At 30.7% G+C, this 18,890-nt stretch overlaps 3 protein-coding genes across 4 annotated transcripts; 2 read left to right on the top strand and 1 right to left on the bottom strand.

The window, feature by feature from the left end:
* Positions 1-42: 42 nt before the first annotated feature.
* LOC110626181 (heavy metal-associated isoprenylated plant protein 3) lies at positions 43-2,739 on the top strand. Of its 2 annotated transcripts, XM_021771958.2 has the most exons (6): positions 43-259; positions 375-570; positions 689-933; positions 1,137-1,224; positions 1,311-1,519; positions 1,607-2,739. In XM_021771958.2, the coding sequence occupies exons 1-6, from the start codon at positions 251-253 to the stop codon at positions 1,889-1,891; spliced, it is 1,032 nt and encodes a 343-aa protein (XP_021627650.1). In that variant the 5' UTR covers positions 43-250; the 3' UTR covers positions 1,892-2,739. The 2 variants fall into 2 exon arrangements, with proteins under 2 accessions (XP_021627650.1, XP_021627649.1); XM_021771957.2 differs by having other exon boundaries at positions 44-259; positions 1,311-2,739.
* A 1,261-nt stretch (positions 2,740-4,000) lies between these two features.
* On the top strand, positions 4,001-6,120 carry LOC110627068 (heavy metal-associated isoprenylated plant protein 3). The gene is made up of 5 exons (XM_021773300.2): positions 4,001-4,257; positions 4,382-4,598; positions 4,709-4,950; positions 5,175-5,262; positions 5,373-6,120. Exons 1-5 carry the CDS (start codon positions 4,249-4,251, stop codon positions 5,915-5,917), a joined length of 1,101 nt encoding a protein of 366 aa, XP_021628992.1. The 5' UTR covers positions 4,001-4,248; the 3' UTR covers positions 5,918-6,120.
* Positions 6,121-15,300: 9,180 nt separating this feature from the next.
* On the bottom strand, positions 15,301-16,190 carry LOC110627116 (auxin-responsive protein SAUR50). The gene is made up of 2 exons (XM_021773357.2): positions 15,699-16,190; positions 15,301-15,534 (listed from the first exon to the last, which is right to left on the bottom strand). Exons 1-2 carry the CDS (start codon positions 16,018-16,020, stop codon positions 15,407-15,409), a joined length of 450 nt encoding a protein of 149 aa, XP_021629049.1. The 5' UTR covers positions 16,021-16,190; the 3' UTR covers positions 15,301-15,406.
* Positions 16,191-18,890: the final 2,700 nt, after the last annotated feature.

Genomic DNA, 18,890 nt, shown 5'->3' with positions numbered 1-18,890 from the left:
CCCACCCACCGCGTTAAAGGCGCCTATAATAAAGACACATCTGCATCCGTATCCACAGAGGTATCTGCGAAGTTGCAACCAACCATAACACATTACTCTTTAAAGGAAACCACCAACACGATCCACATTTCATTCGCCATAGCTGCATCATCACCATCAACACTCGCCCTCCTGTAGTAATCTCTCAATCTCTCTCTATTTCTCGCGAACAGGAACCGCTCTCTGTTCTCTCTGTCTCTCTCGCCTCGCAATGGGGAAGGTGAGTGAAAAACTCATTCTGAGCCATCTCTTTTTGCTTATGTGTCTAATGGGTTTTGCTTCTTTGTCAATTTTTGTATTATGCTAGGTGTTTTCATTTTTTTTGTTGGTTGCAGAAGAAGAACAAGAACAACCATGAGGATCAGGACCACAATCACGAAGGGGAGGAAGAGGTAATACAGAAGAAGGAAGCAGGTGATGGTGGAGCCAAGAAGGATGGAGGAAAGAATCCTCCGACTACAGTTTTCAAGGTCGAAATGCACTGTGAGGGTTGCGCATCTAAGATCATCAAAATGGCTCGTCGTTTGGAAGGTAAAATTTGCCAAAATATTTTGACACCATGCCTTGTTTATCTCTTGAGGTTTCACAAGTGTTTTTGTTTACTTTCAAGTTCTGATGGTTCATGGGTTTGTTTCCATGTTTACATCAGGTGTAGAAAGCGTCAAAGCAGACACCACAGCAAGCAAGTTAACAGTGATAGGGAAAGTGGATCCTTCCCAGATTCGAGAAATTCTCCACCAAAAGACCAAGAAGAAGGTGGACATTATCTCTCCTCAGCCCAAGAAGGAAGATTCTAACAACAAAAACAACAGGGATGACAATAAGAAATCCAGCGAGAAGAAGCCAGACGCAGAAAACAAGAAGCCAGACGCCGATAATAAGAAACCAAAAGAGGCATGTTACCGGTATTATTAATTAATGGGTTTCTCTCATTTTTCATTTTTGCTCTTTAGGCGCATTTTAGCAATTCTTCCCTAACTTGCGCTTGTGTTGGTGCTTCCATTTCACAGTTCGCGTCATCATATTTATTGCAAATCAGTTTATTTTCAGTTTAAGCATGAAGTTAATATTTAAATGTTATTTTTTAAAATTAACAGGCACCGGTGACGGCGGCGGTAATCAAGGTGGCATTCCACTGCCTGGGATGTATCGAGAAAATTCACAAGATTGTTATTAAAACGAAAGGTAACTTTATCATCTCTTGCTATTTTCGTTATGTCGCCGTAACGGCGTTCGTTTGGCTGAAGTTTAATAGTGTTTTGCTTTTATAGGTGTGCAGGAGATGACACTGGACAAGCAAAAGGAAACGGTGACAGTCAAAGGCACCATGGACGTAAAGGCATTGACTGAAGATTTGAAGAAGAGACTCAAGAGACCTGTTGAGATTGTTCCACCCAAGAAGGAAAAAGATGCCGGTGGTGGAGGCGACAAGGACGGCAAGAATGCTGGCGGTGGCAACAGCGGGCAGAAGAAAAACAAGGGCGGTGACAGCCAAGATAATGCTGGTGGAGGCGACAAGGACGGCAAGAATGCTGGCGGTGGCAACATCGGGCAGAAGAAAAACAAGGGTGGTGACATCCAAGATAATGCTGGTGGAGGCAATGCCACAGCTAAAATGGAAGTGAGCAAAATGGAGTATGCAATGCAACCCGGATTCGGCTATTGTCCGGGTCCTGCGGTGGGACAGCTTGTGCCTGTGTATTGGAACGGGTACATGGGTCAGCCTGTTCATGTGCCTGTACCTATGTCCATGCCTGTGCATGAGTATGGATATGGAGCCGGGCAAGTCTCGGGTAATTCTGTGTACATGAAGTTCAACGATGAGAATTCAGATGCCTGCTTGGTAATGTGAAGAATGAAGTGTTGAGCAATTGGACGTGGGAAAATATTTGAGTGTAAATAATAAAATAGAGAAATAGTGAGAAACAAAAGAAAATTCTCGATTTTAGTTAACCAATGAGATAATCTTAGGGATGGCAAGAGAAGTTACCCGCAAAATACACTCTACCGAAATCTAAATGTGATGATTATCTAAATCTAACTCAATTAAGATGAATTTTAAATTAGAAAATTTATTATTTAGTTTTTTATTTATTGATTATATAATTTTAAAAAAGTTTTATATTAAAATATTTTTAAAATTTTAAAAAATTTATAGTTAATTATTTTTACTATTTAATTTTTATATTTAAAAAAAATTATTATCTTTTAATTTTATAAAAAATATATTAATTAATTCTTCTGTATTAAAGAGTTGTATTAAAGACTTTCCGGGTCTATGGGTTTGTCGCCTACCAATCATTCGTCAAAATTAGCGAATGAAACCCTCCTTCGTCTTAGATGTCCTTATTAGTTGTACGGCGTGATTCATGCATTACACCTGCCTTAATAATATATGCAGTTTGCTGCTCACCCTTTTTGGAGGGTTAGGTGTCCTCTAGTTTTTGGGAAGGAAGGAGGAGAAGAAAGCAAATGTAAAGCATTTTCCTGGAAATTGTGGGATCCATATAATGTAAAAGTTTGAAGACCACCCACATGTGCCCTACAAGATAAGGACACGAATTGTAGGGCAGCAGTAGTGCTAGAGGAGACCCTCCCTCCATTGATTTTGTGCTTTTATAGGGCTTGTGAATGGTAAAATTGGCCAAATTAATTATTAATGTCATTCCAGCTTGGAGTTAGAGGTGAGGTAGTACAAACTAGAGATAGTTGTCATATGATGCTGCCAAGTATCCCACTAAGGCTGCTGCTGCTGCCTTGCAGACTCTGTATTTTGGCTCTATGTGGGGTAAGCTAAAGAATTTTATTTCCTCCCCTCTTTGTTTTTTTTAGAGCCATATGGAAAAAAAAAGGTTTATAAAATTTAATATTAATAAAACGTGTTGTCCTTTAATTTAAATTTTATATTAAAAATAAATTTATTTTATATATAATATTAAATATATTATATAAAATAAATATTTATTATAAATAAAATATCACATATAAATATTATATATTAAAATATTTATTTCATCTCTTTGCAATTCTTTTTCTACCTTCACCATTCTTTCTCCTAACAAATTATTCTTCCACTTATGTGACTGCATAATATTCCTTCAAATCCCTATTGTTTTCACTTAATTTCCTTCAAATTTAAATTGAATCTCTTTATTTGGCACATCTCCTTACTGGTTAATTAATTTTTATATTTAAATCAAACAAAAGGTATTTAAAAATAAAAAGTTAGTTAGCTCATACTTAACAAAATCTAAAAAATAAGTGTGGACCCATTTCAACAGTGAACTCCTTGTTTAACCTTTTAGCTAAAATGGTCTCTTAGAGAATTAAAAAAATTATTTTAATTTTATATTTTTATAACTGCTTGATATTTTTAAAAATCCAAGAGCTTATCTAAAATTTTAAATACAAAATTTATATTTAAAATATACTATCCATCATTATTATAAATATTCGGTTGCCTTTATTGTGAAAGATATAGGAAACTTCAATAAAGGTTTGGAAAAGAGTTGGCAACATGCAAAACAACAAAAACACTTTTATAAAATCATTCTTGCTATTGCTAGCTTGACTCATGACTTCATCTATTTTCATTCACTAAAAAAAAATCTATTTTTTTTTAATATTTTTATATCATTATAAGAATTGTATTATTTAATTTTTGATTTTTTTAATTTTAAAAATAAATTAAAATCTCTATACTATTTTTAAAAATTTATTTATTAATTTTAGTTATTAAATATTATAAAACAAGTTTAAAATATTTTTAATGTGAAAGAATTTATTAATAGTCTTTTTATAAATTTAAAATATTAATTAATAATTTTTAAATTATAAAAATTAAATAATAAAATATTTAATAATTAATTTTAATAAAAAATTAATTAATATACTTTTTTAAAAATGTTAAAGGACACGAACACATCCGGATACACGCAGGCCCAGCTGAGTTGCAGCCAACCAAAACCCCATTAGAGTCTTCAGAGGAAACCACCCAACCCAATTCCCATTTCACTCGCCGTAGCTTCCTCATCATCGCCACCACCATCATCATCGTCATCATAAATAGAACCATCTCTTCTCCTCTCTCTCTCTCTCTCCTATAAATAAACACCCACACTCTCTTTGTACCCCTCAGTCCCTCTCTGTTTTTCACGAAGTAGGAAACGCTCTCAGCTCTCTCTCTCTCTCTCGTCTCGAAACTTAGCAATGGGGAAGGTGAGTGACTCTAAGCCATCTGTTTTTGGTTCTGTCTTTCATGGGTTTTACTTCTTTGTCCTTTTTTTGTTCAAATTTCGTCGGGGTTTTCATGTTTTTTGTTTATTTATTCTTTTCATTGCAGAAGAAGAACAAGAACAACCATGACCATGACCATGGCCATGATCACGACCAAGCTCATAGCCACGAAGCGGAGAAAGAGGTAGTACAGAAGAAGGAAGCAGGCGACGGTCGAGAGGAGAAAAAAGGGGAAAAGAATCCTCAGACCACAGTTTTCAAGATCGAAATACACTGCGAGGGCTGCGCATCTAAGATAATCAAATTGGCTCGTGGTTTGGATGGTAAAATTTGCATAATATTTTGAGTTAAACCAGTAGGTTAGCTTTCCTGAGTTATTGTTTTAATTTCAAGTTCAAATGGTTCACTGGATTTGCTTCCATATTTACATCAGGCGTAGAAAACGTCAAAGCAGACCCCGCAGCAAGCAAGTTAACAGTGATAGGGAAAGTGGATCCTTCCAAGATTCGAGAGATTCTCCACCAAAAGACCAAGAAGAAGGTGGACATTATCTCTCCTCAGCCCAAGAAGGAAGATTCTAACAACAAAAACAAGGATGAAAATAAGAAATCCAGCGAGAAGAAGCCTGACGCCGACAAGAAGAAGCCGGACGCTGATAACAAGAAAGCAAAGGAGGTACATCGCCGAAATTATTAATGGGCTCCTCTTGTTTTTCAATTTTGCTCTCTTGGCGCATTTTAGCAACTCTTCCTTATCATGCGCTTGTTCGTCAATCGTATTTATTGCAAATTAATTTGTCTTCAGTTTGATTCCACTCGCAGTCAAGTGGGCAGGCAGGCGCATTTTAGCATACATTTAATAATCAGTTTTTTATTTTTTTGAATTATTTAATGGGATAGGCACCGGTGACGTCGGCGGTAATCAAGGTGGCATTCCACTGTCTGGGATGTATTGGGAAAATTCACAAGATCGTCACCAAGACCAAAGGTAACTTTATCATCTCTCGCTCATTCCGTTTTGTCGCCGAATGGCGTTTTTTTTTTTAATTTTTTTTGGCGTTCGTTTGGCTGAAGTTTAACAGTGTTATGCTTTTACAGGTGTGCAGGAGATGGCGCTAGACAAGCAGAAGGAAACGGTGACGGTCAAAGGGACCATGAACGTGAAGGCGTTGACTGAGGCATTAAGGGACAAACTCAAAAGGCCCGTTGAGATTGTACCACCCAAGAAGGAGAAAGAGGCTGGCGGAGGAGGCAACAAAGACGGAGAGAATGGTGGCGGCGGAGGCGGGAAGAAGAAAAACAAGGGTGGTGAAGGCCAAGATAATGCTGGTGGCGGCGAAGCTGCAGCAGCTAAAATGGAAGGGAACAAAATGGAATATGCAATGCAACCTGGCTTCGGGTATGGTCCGGGTCCTGGATTCGGGTATGTGGGGCAGCCTGTTCCTGCGTACGGGAATGGGTATATGGGTCAACCGATGCCAATGTATGGGAACGGTTACATGGGTCATCCTGTTCAGATACCTATGCCTGTGCCTGTGCATGAGTACGGATATGGGTATGGATATGGACCCGTTCAGGTCCCGGGTTATCCTGTTCATATGAAGTTCAATGATGAGAATCCAAATGCCTGCTCAGTGATGTGAAGATGGAGGACGAGATAAGCAAGGAGATGAAGTGTAAATAATAAAATAGAGAAGAAATTTTGGGTTTTAGTTAATGGGTGGGGACATCAATTATCTAAGTTGATTGGATGGTGTTTAATTTTTATTATTTTTGATAAATTTTTCTTTGTAATGTTTTGGTTTGTGGACTTGAATATTAATTAATTATTAAAGTATTTAGTTAATTATTTTCTGCTGATAATTTGGGTGAATTAAGAATGATCAACGTGTGTGCTCTATTTTTGGAGACATGGTTCTCAGTGAAGTGAGGGACTAAATTGCTTCCCTCTTTTCTTAAGAGAGTATTGTCCTCGGAAGAAATTATTGGGTGACATATGGGTTATTCTTTTATATAATTTTTTAAAACTACATTATAATTTATTGTTAATTTCTTCAAATTCAATTTAATTCTTTTAACTATAATGATACTAAATTAAAAATTTTATTTTTATTATTTAAAATTTAAAATATAAATATAAATTAATATAGATATTTAAATCTTTTTATTTAATGCGCTTTTTAATTAAATTAAAGTTTAGCCAATTTTAATCTAATTTTAAAAAGTTGAAGTATATTTGTGTACATCTCTTATCTTACCATCCCAATTGGCAGTCTCAAGAATTTCTTTCTGCCAATAGAACAATCAGGGATTAAAATAATCCAAGCAAAATAGAGGCAAAATGTATGTGTTTCCAAAATATATATTATTTAAAATAAAATCTTTCGTAGTCTAGTCTATGGGTTTGTCAAATGTCACCTACCAATTATTCGACAAAATTAGCCAATGGTTTACCTACCTTCATCTTAGGGTGTCCTTATTAGTTGTCCTGATAAGCTTCACCGCGTGATTCGTGTACTTACAAATTGCCTTAATAATATATACAGTTTGCTGCTCTCCCTTGGAGGGTTGGTTGTCCTCTAGTTTTGGAAGGTTAGGAAGGAGAGCAAATGTAAAGCATTTTCCTGGAAATGGTGGGAGCCAATCTAATGTAAAAGTTTCAAGAGTCAAGACCATTCACATGTGCCCTACAAAATAAGGACATTTATTGTAGGGCACTACTAGATAATAGATATGACCTACCATTTATTTTTTCATCCCATACATATACATATATATATTAAATTTGTTTGGGTTTGTAGTGAAAGAAACAGGAAACTTCCATTGAGGATTGGAAAAAGGTTGGCAACATGAAAAACAACAAAAACACTTTTATAAAATCAATACTGCCTTTGGTAGACTCATGAGCAAATCTAATCTCATAAAGTGCTTTCACTAATTCCATACTTTTTTTCTTTTTCTCTTTTTATATCAATTATTATTTTTTAAATATTTATGATCACAATTGTATTATTTTTAAAATTAGTATTATTATATAATTAAGACTAAAATTAATATTATTGAATTAATTAATTTTCTTAGTCAAGAAGTTGGTAGAGTGTGCTTTTTGTATACTTGTGTATATTTTCAAGAAAATAAAATAAATAATAATAATAATTGTTTTTTTTTTTAAGATTCCAAATACATGTGATCTATCAAGGGGTGCTTTTGTTTAAATCCTTTTGCTTTAGATGTGATGATTGCATGAGGTCAATCCCATGTGAGCATAGATAAGGCTCTCATGTACAAAAGTGTCATAAAGAAAAATAAAGGAAATTAATTTTGATGGAAATGTCTTTTTCATTGATGTTTAATCGTGGGAATATCTAAAATAGATACATAATATTTATCATAAATTTAATTTATTGAAATATATAATTTAAATTACCTAATTAAAAATTCTGAAATTACAAAAATTCATATTTTCTTTTGAAAAAAGAATTGAAGTGTACATAATTTTTTTTAGCAAAAAAAAATATCAAAATTTTTTGTATTAACTAATTGCAATTAAAAAAAAAAAAAACTATTTGGTTATGCTTTTAATCATGAATGTTTGAAGGTTGAGGCACAAGCTTCTTGATATATGGTGAAGAACAAAGACCAAAATCATTTCCATTTAGGAGATGAAAAAATCTAGGTCATGATGTTTCATGATGGTAAAAAAAAGGGCCTATGCTATTGTGGGATAAAAAGAACTACTTTGAGTTGGTCACTTTTTTTTTTTTAAATTGTCCCAATTTAATTTGTTAGATTTAATATAAAAAATATTTAAAATTAAGAATTTTATAAAAATTTAATTCAATTAATTTTATTCGAATAGAAAAAATTCAATCTATTTAAATTTTAAAATAAATAAAAATATTATATAATTTATAATTTTTTCTTGTAAATTGAATTAATCATATTGAGTAAAAATTTGATTAGAACCCAAATTATAGAAATAAAAATTCATATTTTTTGAGATGAAAGAATGAGAAAGAACCCAAATGTTATGAGTAGTTTGTGAATAATTGAGTGAAAGAAGTGTCCATATACAAGTTGCTATGAAAGGCTGAGGAAAAAAAAGCAAAGCTAAGAAAGGGACTCCTTTAGAGCCAACATTTCAAAGTTGATTGCCACTTTAATACTTTCCATCACAACACTTCATTGAAAGAAAGAAAAAAAGGAAAAAGAAGAATTAGACAATAAAAAAAAACAGTTCTATACGAAATTTATTTGATTAAAACATCATGTAACATGATAAGATAATACTCTTTAATAATTATATTACGATAAATAAATAAAAATAATTTAATGAATTAATATGATATTTTTATTTATTTAATATATTTTAATAATAAAATAATAAATATAATATATAAATTTGCTAGCCTTGTGAATGAACCATTTTGTTTTCTGACTAGAAAAGAAAGGGAAAAACGACCACTAGAAAGGACATCCTTCACCTTACTGTCAAAGGAGCATCATGGGAAGTATGAAAACAAGGTTTCAGTTTAAAAAATAATAGGAAACAAAAAAAAAAAAAAAAAAAAAAAAAAAAGACCATTCTACACGGGTGGACTACCAAGCTTCGTGGAAATGCCGTGGAAATGCTTCACTGCAAGTTGGGAGCCAATATTTTTTTTTACTCTCTAAATTGTGAGAAATATTTATTTAGATTAGAGATTAAGGTATTTTTAAAACATAAATAAATGAGTTTTGTAATAGAAAAATTTTCTATAGTTGAGAATTATTTTAATATTTTTTAAATTTATAATTAATTGAATTAATTAAAAATTTTCTCTTAATTATATGTCAATGTCTAAATTAACATAAATTATTTTTTTGGCAATTAATCCTTAAAATATCTTATTTTTTAATGTCATATTTAAAATTCAGTTCACAAAATGAATAAAACATTAACATTAAAATCATATTACATACGATTATTAGAATGGATAGTTAAATATTACTTTTTAAAAGGATTAAAATTTAAAAAAAATAAATATTCGCTATAAATATTTTATTTTTTAATAAATTAATTTAGTGTGAGTAAAATTTAATTTCAACTAAATAAATTTAAAAGTATATGTAGTTATAAAAAAAAAAAAACTAGTACAATTTACCCTTTGTATATCTCTTTAAGCTCAATTGCAAACTTTTTGTTTTCACTCTGACAAATCATTAATTACATCAGTTGCCCAACATGGAACTTCATCATCAATCCATGCAAAATATCCATATTCTCCGTAATCCACATTCTACCAAAGATGTAAGAAACACACAAATTAACACAACATTGTAAACGCTTGTCTATTCCACAAATCCACAAACAGATAATATGCATAAAATAACTCATAAAAATTTCCACAACCATAAATTATCAGTTTTTTTTTATAAAAAGTTTGGGTTATGACATTTAAAATAATTTAGGAGTTATTTATCCTTAAAACAATTTAAGGGTTAATTTAGATATTAAAACAGTTCAGATGTAATTATATATTTGATTGTCTTATTAAATTAAAAAGGTTTAAGCAAAATAATTTTATAGAATTTTTGTTCTAATTTCTGTTTACTTCCCTGTATTTTCTGAGGGATTTTTTTTTTATTACTGGTAGATTTTTTTTAATCACCGGTGATTGCTAGTTTAATTTGTAGGTCGATGTATGAGGTTGGACCGATTGATTTTGATCTTTGATGGTGATTTTTTTTTCTTTTTCTCCCTCTGATAATATATAGAAGATAGGACATCAGGATAGTAAGAAACTCCATTTGTTGAGTACAAAGGATCATACTAGCTAACATTCCTGAATTTAACAAAGTCTGCAATAGACAGACTGACCTCCTCAAATACCGGAGAGGATGAGCCTGCCTCCTCAAAAACTCATACTATAATAGGCCTTTCAACGCTAACGTGGCCTATTTCAGTGACTAGAAAAAGCTCATTTTTATGTAATTGGATGAACCCGGCAGGATCGATGAAGTCACGGTAAAAATGTTGATCTCCTATGAGCTGATCGCCATTTTGATACAGTACAGAGATCATAAGTGCGCATGCAAAGAGAACAAATTGGTCAGCTCTATACTTATTGTCTTATAATCCATTATTAATGTAATGGTTGATACACCTGTACAAAAAAATCCCTACCCGTCAGAAGGAAATACGACATGTATCAATTTTATTCGGATGTATTTATACATCAAATTAAACTTAAAAAAAATATTTCCTTCTTGAGAAAATGACCTATCTCTCTACCGTCACAAAGAGACCTTGAAACCAACACTCTCTTGTCTTCTTTGTTTGTCTCCACTAAAAACTTTTTCGATGAACGCCTGATTATATTCTTCATTTTACAGATTCCTTCCTCAAAGCTACGCATGAGGGGATCCAACGGCACTGTATCCTCATTTGGATGTCCCGCCGCGCGATCATCATCCTCCTTTTCCAACAATATTTTGGCTTATATATATATATATATATATATATATAAACAGCTGGCACTTTTTCATAACTGTCTTGACATTTGTTTAAACAAAAACAATGATCAGTTTAGGAATTTAGCATCTTTAGTTGTAGGTGCATGCAATTAATCAAATCTGATTACAGCAAACTCATGCCTAATCCAATTACAATTCATTTTGTTGCTATATTCATGTCTTAAATATGATTATTATTATCTGAATCCATCGAATCTCATTTATTTTTCATTATTTTGCTGAAAAATAATCAAAATACTTTTTTTTTTTTATAGATAATCATATTATTAAAATAATTTTTTTTTAAAAAATAGCATGAAAGATCAAATTGCACCCGATCATCAAACTCCATTACACCTATCCTAAGATTAATCATAATACCAGATCTCAAATCATAATCAACACAAGCAAAATCCAAAATTTGACAAAAAATTATTTCATGCAATTACATAGTAAACATTAATTAAAGTGGAATCTATATGGGTTCATCATAGTCATTATCAATGATTATGTACAGTGATTATATTATAAAATGTTTATTATTTTCTTTGAGTTCTATCAACATATCTGCCTTCCTCCATTGATTTTATTATACTATGAGTATAAAAAGTAGCATGGAAAGATCGGATTTTTACCCATCTTCATATATAATCAGTGACCGAAAATTAGTGCTAATATAAGTCATGTACTTTCCTTGGCTTCATTCTTATGCGTTTAAGAGATGGAAAAGAAAAAAAAGGAATGTACTGATGAGAGTTTAGATTTTACAAGCATGTGGATGCATGTATACAATTTGCATGTAATGTCCATTCTGGTTAGTCATGTCTGTCGCATTACTTTCGTTCAATTAATTCTATAGCTTTCCTCTTCTCGTTTTCTTTTTCTTATGCATAGCTGGCTATTCATATATACTTGAAGTTTTGTTTGGATCGAAGTTTTGGATTAATTAATCATGATCCTTTGACCTTTAACTGAAAGTATATGTAAATTCAAAATCATTTGTCACATAAATTAAGGAGTTTATGCATGGTTGTCTTAGTTTTCTTTTATTTTGAGGTAAACGAGGTATACGCCTTCATGGCTAAAACCATATATACTCTTCAGCAGCTTGCTCCAGGAGTCTGAAGAATGTAGGGTGAGTCAAATAACTCAATGGAACCACAAATCTTTTGGGCTCCTCGCTGTTCGCAGCTATCACTGCAAAATTTCCTTCCTTCACATCATTTGGCACATTCACTTGTTCAAATTCATCAAAATATTCACTTGATGATGAGTTCTTCACCTATGAAAGGCTCTTTTGCAGCTTTTTAGCTGCGCTCTTCAGCGTTTCTCTCCTGGCTGCTAGCCCTAAGCTTGGCCATGTAAATGAAAATGGTGGTGATGGGTGTGTGGAATGATCAGTCGATGATTTTCTATGCTTGTTTATAATATTTGGTGGAGTCTTGTATAGGCATAGGTATGGGAGTCGAATGGAGAGATTGGGGTGTGTGCATTTACGTATTTTAGAGATGGAAGAGAAAAAGAAATGATTTTTTGTACTGAGGAGATTTTGGCTTGGCTCTTATCAGGTAGTTTTTAATTTTAAATGTTCCCCAGCAGCAAGCATCTATGAGCTGCCTTACTGTTAATAAGCCAGAATTGAAGCATATATCCAAAATTTAAAGCTGAGCACAATGGAAATCAATATCCCTTCTCTGTATAATTACGAAAAATGAGCTCCGTTGTATGGTACTGCTGTGTCATGCTATGTGAAAGAAGTTTCGAGCAGCACTAATTGATTTTTTTTAAGGATTATTAATGAATTTTTCAGTTAGTAATAATCTATAAAAATCTATCTTCATAATTAAAATCAATTACTACGAACCGTAAATAACGCAGACTATTAAAATGAAAAATTAAAAAATGAAACTTTAAATTTAAAATTTATTGATGGATTTAAAATATATTTTATAGTGAAAATTTATCAACGGATTTATCCATGTCAAAGAACTGTACTTTTACGGATCCAGCGTGTTGATAATGAAATTTATGGGGAAGCTAATTTTCCTATTTAGGCTAGTATTCTTCTTTAAATTTAATATTTTAATTAATTTTATTAATTTTTTTACTTAATTAAAATTAAAATTTTATAATACCGAGTATCGAATAACTAACCAGCAGCAGTTTGATTTAATTAGAATCCCATCCCTAATTACATGCAATTATTGTAAGTGCTTGGCTCACTGATCCAAAACGAAGCTGACTGCTGTGATTCTAAGTAATCTTCTCAACCGGAATCCCATTTATCAGCCAACAATTTGGTAGTTTGATAGTTAAAAGCATCACGATTGATAGGTTGGAAGGAATCTCTCTTTTTCTGAATTTAATATAATGTCATCATCTTACAAGGTTCAAATCTCTCAAGAGTTTTAGAAAAGGCCAAAAGCCCAAGCCATACAGCAGATCCAAGCCCCTAGCAGAAACTAACTCAAACCTAATGGGGCCCATCGTCCAGAACTTAGAAAATCATAGAAACACCTAAACAGATGTGTTGTCATTGTTAGGATCCAAACATATATATATATGTTTGAATTTTACACTCAAACTATGTCAAATCCAATTAGAATTCATTTTGTTATATTCTATGTCTTAATTCTGATGCCTATTATATATCTGAATCCATCGAATCCCATTAATTTATTTTTCATTATTTTGCTGGAAAAGAGAATGCACCGATGAGATTTTGAATTTTACAAGGAGGAGACCAATCATGTGGATTGTATGTAATGTCCATTCTGGCTACTCATGTCTGTCTCGTTACTTTCGTTCAATTAATTTTCTAGCTTCTAATTCTCTACTTGTTTTCTTTTTCTTATGTCATAGCTGGATGTTCATGTATATATATACTTAGGTTTTGTTTGAATGGAAGTTTGGATTAATGAATCATGTCCTTTGACCTTCAACTTGGATAAAAGTTTGGACCTTTCACTTTTAACTAAAACAAATTATGTGATATATGCATGGTCATCTTCGTTTTCTTTTAATACCAGGTAAATGAGTTATGATTATTATTTATTATTCTTTTTTTAAAAAACTTTATTACATATATCAGCTATAAAATATTAAAAATTAATTTAAGAATATAAAATAAAAAATAGTTATAACTAAATGGTGTTCTTTTTTGTATTTCCAAATATAGTGCGAACGTGCATTTTTATAAAAATAATATATAATAATAATAACTAGAGTGGATTTCAAAAAATATTAGGAGATGGGTTAATTTGAAATTGAATTAAAATAAATTAGTATATTTAAATATTATTGATAAAACTAAAAAATATAAATTATTTTTAATATAATTAATAATAGAATTTATTAAACTATTAAAACTTTTATAAATTTTAGTTTTAAGGGAAATGAGGAAGATATCCTGAATTTTAAAAAATTGCATTCTAAATTTCAAAAAATTATCAATTAAACCCTAGACATTTAAGTTATTATTAATTTTATTAATATAGCAACGATATATTAAATGAAAGGGCAATTTCAGTAGTTTCTGTAGATAGAAATAATGGTAAGATGTATTTAAAATAAAATATGTAGTTGAGGATTTAATTAAGGAAAAATTACTTCTTAGTCCCTGAGGTTTAACGTAATTAACACTTCTGTCCCTCTATTTTGGCGACCCAACACTTAAGTCCCTCACTTTCTCTTCCGTCCAAATTCATAGTCCTTCCGTCCATTTAAACCGTTTGGTCAAAAAGTCAAAAGTGAGAGGTGATAATTTTTTCCATAAATATCCTTCTCTTAATGTGAAATTCCTTTTTTTTTTCTCTTTCATGTTTTCTCCAGTTGCAGAAGAAGAAGAAGAAGAAGAAGATGCAGAAAGGAGGGTAGGAAGAAGAAGAAGAAGAAAGAAGAAGAAGAAGAAGAAGAAGAAGGAGAAAGAAGAAGAAGAAGAAGAAGTTGCAGAAAAGGGTAGGAAGAAGAAGGAGAAGAAGAAGAAGGAGAAGAAGAAGTAGTATTTGGGTTTGGGTTTAGTGAGGGTTAATTTTGTCGATTCATGTGTTCCAAACGGCTATTTTGGACGGAAAGACTGCGAATTTGGACAAAAAATAAAGTGAGAGACTTAAGTGTTGGGTCGCCAAAATAGAGGGACAGAAGTGTTAATTACGTTAAATCTCGGGGACTAAAAAGTAATTTTCTCTTTAATTAATAATAAATTTAATATATGGTACAATTAAAAATTTATAAAGGATAGTCTTTTTTGTAACTCTTAAAAGATTAAAATTATCCATTAAATTCTTCCACTATCACTAAATTGTCATGCTTGTATAGAAGTCGAAATTCAATTTAAATTTATTATTTTTTTAAATTTTTTTAGTTTTTTATTGAAACACTAATGGATTAGTGCATTAGCTCAATATAATGAGGTGATATCCACACAAAATCTAATAATTTGTCGTAATCATTATAATTGATAAAATTTTTAAAATTAAAAATTTATTAGTTTTTAATAATTAAAAAATAAAAAAAAATTCACTCAACTTACAGCTTAAAAGTAAAAAAGAATAATTAAAATGGGCCCTCCTTACTTCTTATTATGTGAATAACTGCATTATATTACATTATATCGACAAATTTTCTCTTCCAGTTGACTAGGCATGAAGCATGTTTTGTCCCAGTTTGACCGAGTCATCTAATGTTTTGCGGTCGACCGTCTGCATCTGTCGGACTCTGTTTGCTTCATCTCTTTGTTTCACCTCTTTTATCTTCCAAGTTTTTTCTGTTAACATGCCTTTGTTTAGAAACAAAGATTTTAGTGTAAAGGGTTCATCTTATTGATCAAAAAATACAATTGTAATATACTCTTGGTGCACTAAAAAGCAATGCACCAAGTATTCACATAAAATTCTTAGTGATCATCAGCCAAAATCCTCTCCAGCTCACCTGGCCTGCAAGGAATAGCAAGTGCACCTTCATGGCCAAAACCATACTCTTCAGCAGCTTGCTCCAGGAGTCTCAAGAATGCAGGGTGAGTTAAGTAACTCAATGGAACCACAAATCTTTTGGGCTCCTCACTGTTCGTAGCTATCACTGCAAAATGTCCTTCCTTCACATCATTAGGCACATTCACTTCTTCAAACTCATCAAAATACTCACTTGATGATGAATTCTTCACCAATGAAAGCCTCTTTTGCAGCTTCTTAGCTGCGCTCTTCAGCTTCATGATACCGTTTCTCTCCTGACTGCTAGCCCTAAGCTTGGCCATGTAAATGAAAATGGTGGCGATGGGTGTGTGGTTTCTTGAATGATCAGTCGATGATTTTCTATGCTTGTTTATAATATTTGGTGGAGTATTTTATAGGCATAGCTATGAGAGTCAGACGGAGAGATTGGGGTGTGAGCATTTGCGTATTTTAGAGATAGGAAGAGAAAAATCAAATAAAATGATTGTACTGAGGAGAGTTTTGATTTTACAAGCAGGAGACCGCTGCATGTGCATGAGCGTACGCCATTGCATGTAACGTCCATTCAAGTCATGTCTGTCTTGTAACTTTGCTTCTTTTTTTTTTTTTTTTTTTTTTTCTCCCTTTTTTTCTTATTTCATAGCTATCCATACATACTTAGCATTTTTTTTTTTATAAAGTTTGGATTACTAAAACTATTAAAATATATAATGTAATATTGAATGTCCTTATGCATGCATGGCTATCTCCGTATGATTGCGCAAATAAAGATAAACGAGCATGAGCATTGAGGACGACCACATAATTATATAGACCAAAATTTAAAATTACATTTTTATCAAACAATAATCAACAAATTTAACTATTGCTTTATAAATAACGTAAAATTTAAAATATTATTATAGTTTAAATATATATAAAAGTAATTTATTGCCTTAAATTTATTATATAATAGTGAGACATTATCGTTGCAATAAATGAGATATAAGAAAAATTATTTTCAAATTTTTAATTTTTTTAAAAATTAGAGATGAAGAGTTTCACTTGCATGTATAAGGACGACAAAAGTAAGCATTGTATAACCCACTCGTTTATTCAACTTTTGCGCTTTAATTAGATTAAAAAAAAATTATAAAAGTCTAGTTAAAATTTTAAAATTTTCTTTAGGTACGAGGGGCAATTATTATCTAAATTAAATTTTAAATATAAAGATTTTATGTGGGTGTAGTTTAATATAGCGGTAGTAAATTATTGTTTTATATTTAATTGTAATTATAAATTAACTATTGTATTTATATTCGTTATGGAGTGTGAGATAATGTTTATTTATTTTTTAATAATAAATAAAAATATAATTTTATTAAATATAAAATAATTTTTTAATAATAATTTTAAATTATTGATAAATTTGCAGATTTTAGATTTTATTCTCTTAATTTTTAATTTTTATTTTAAAAAAAAAATATTGATAAATTTTTTTATAATTATTAATATCATTGTCTAAAATTTAAAATACAGTAGTGTATATATTTATATTATATATTTATATTATGATCCATGTGCATTTAGTCAAAGTAAGTATTTTCTTTGATACGAGATGTGATATATCACAGTAGAATTAAAAAGTGTTTGAACGACATGTGCTGAAAAAAAAAAAAAGCACAGAGGGGGCTGAGCTGCCTCAAGATATTTATATGTGGCTTGGCTCTTATTACTTGGCTTCAACAGCAACGCTAATCCATATAATGGTCCACGCGCAGGATTTATATGTTCCCAGGCAGCAAGCATCCACAGTTGCCTCACTGTTTCCAACAGTTAAAGCTCAGCACAAGGGAAATCAAATCCCTTCTCTTTATAATTGAGAAAAGAAAAAGTTTTATGGAAACCGAATTTAAATACTTCTATTTTCATATTATTAATAAAATTTAACAATTTTTTATTAATAAATTTTAAAATTTATTAGTGACTTCAGCAATATTTTTTTTCATTTGCAAATTACCAATTATTTTAGTATTTATTGATAAATTTGATATTATAAAATCTTTATTTCACAAATCACCCATAAATTTTTTAAATCAACTTATAATTAACATATAACCGTAAATTAAAATTTATTTGTGGAATATGATGATCAGAGTTAGGGTATGTGTTTATGTGTGTAAATTTGTTTTATGTGTGTGAGTTTAATTTAAAAAACTTATTCTTTTGCTTTTTTTTTTTATTTTTTGACGTCTAATTGCCATTCTATATAGTATCACGTACTGTTATTATATAAAGCAGTATGTATATGTGTGATTTGTTGTTTTATCGATTTATTAAATTAGCTGAATTATATTTTTTCTTATTAGACTCTGATCCTGATCGATCAAAGTTGACGTGAGTTCTAAATTATATTTATTAGAGTTGCTGTCCTCAAAACAGTTGATGTAAATATTATTTATTAAGTAAATGTGTAATTAAATTTAATTGAATTAAATTTTAAAAAAACTCAAATTTAGTTTATTTTAAATTTGAATTTGATTAATTTAAATTCGAGCGAAAAATTAATAAATTTTTATTTTAAAAGTAAACTAAGTTGAATCAAATTTGTATCGAATTAAATTTTGAATAATTCTGCAGTACCTCAATTAATTTATAACTTTAATAAATTTTATGTTAAAATTAATAAATTTAAACTAAATATTTAATTAAATTAATGAGTATAAGTTGATTAAAGAAATGAATAATTTTAATAAGTCGAATATTTATAATTTTAAATTTAATTTATTTATTAAATAAATTTTAAAGTAGGTTGCAACTTAATTTATTCATAGAGTAAATTAAATTTTTATAAAGTAAAATATGAAATAATTTACGAGCGGGTTACTTCAATTATAGTCTTATTATTACTAATTTGGTTTTCTATACATTTAATTTTAGACTTGAAGCTAAAGTGAATTGTCCTTCCAAGAGAGGGACTCATACCAAACTGGAAATTACCATCCCCAATTATATGCAATTATTGCAAGTGGTTAGCTAGGTTGTTCACTGCCTTATCAATCCAAAACCAAGTCGACCGCTGTCTCATTGTCACATTTTAGATTTTAGATAGGGTTGTTTTAGTAGCTATTATAATATTATTAAATTAATAATTTAACAGTAATTTAAAAATATAATAATTTTTTTTATTATA

This window comes from Manihot esculenta, chromosome 11 (genome assembly GCF_001659605.2).
Source record: "Manihot esculenta cultivar AM560-2 chromosome 11, M.esculenta_v8, whole genome shotgun sequence".
Classification (NCBI taxonomy): domain Eukaryota; kingdom Viridiplantae; phylum Streptophyta; class Magnoliopsida; order Malpighiales; family Euphorbiaceae; genus Manihot; species Manihot esculenta.
The sequence above is the reverse complement of the archived record's forward strand: the minus strand, read 5'-3'. Positions and strand labels throughout refer to the sequence as shown.

What these genes read in the sequence shown, in the direction of transcription:
- LOC110627116 (XM_021773357.2), bottom strand. Translation starts at nt 16,020, where the DNA reads ATGGCCAAGCTTAGGGCTAGCAGTCAGGAGAGAAACGGTATCATGAAG. An exon ending in TGCTATTCCTTGCAGGCCAG is followed by an intron (nt 15,535 to 15,698) that starts GTGAGCTGGAGA and finishes GCATGTTAACAG; the next exon opens with AAAAAACTTGGAAGATAAAA.
- LOC110627068 (XM_021773300.2), top strand. An exon ending in ATAACAAGAAAGCAAAGGAG is followed by an intron (nt 4,951 to 5,174) that starts GTACATCGCCGA and finishes TTAATGGGATAG; the next exon opens with GCACCGGTGACGTCGGCGGT. An exon ending in GATCGTCACCAAGACCAAAG is followed by an intron (nt 5,263 to 5,372) that starts GTAACTTTATCA and finishes ATGCTTTTACAG; the next exon opens with GTGTGCAGGAGATGGCGCTA.
- LOC110626181 (XM_021771957.2), top strand. An exon ending in ATAATAAGAAACCAAAAGAG is followed by an intron (nt 934 to 1,136) that starts GCATGTTACCGG and finishes TAAAATTAACAG; the next exon opens with GCACCGGTGACGGCGGCGGT. An exon ending in GATTGTTATTAAAACGAAAG is followed by an intron (nt 1,225 to 1,310) that starts GTAACTTTATCA and finishes TTGCTTTTATAG; the next exon opens with GTGTGCAGGAGATGACACTG.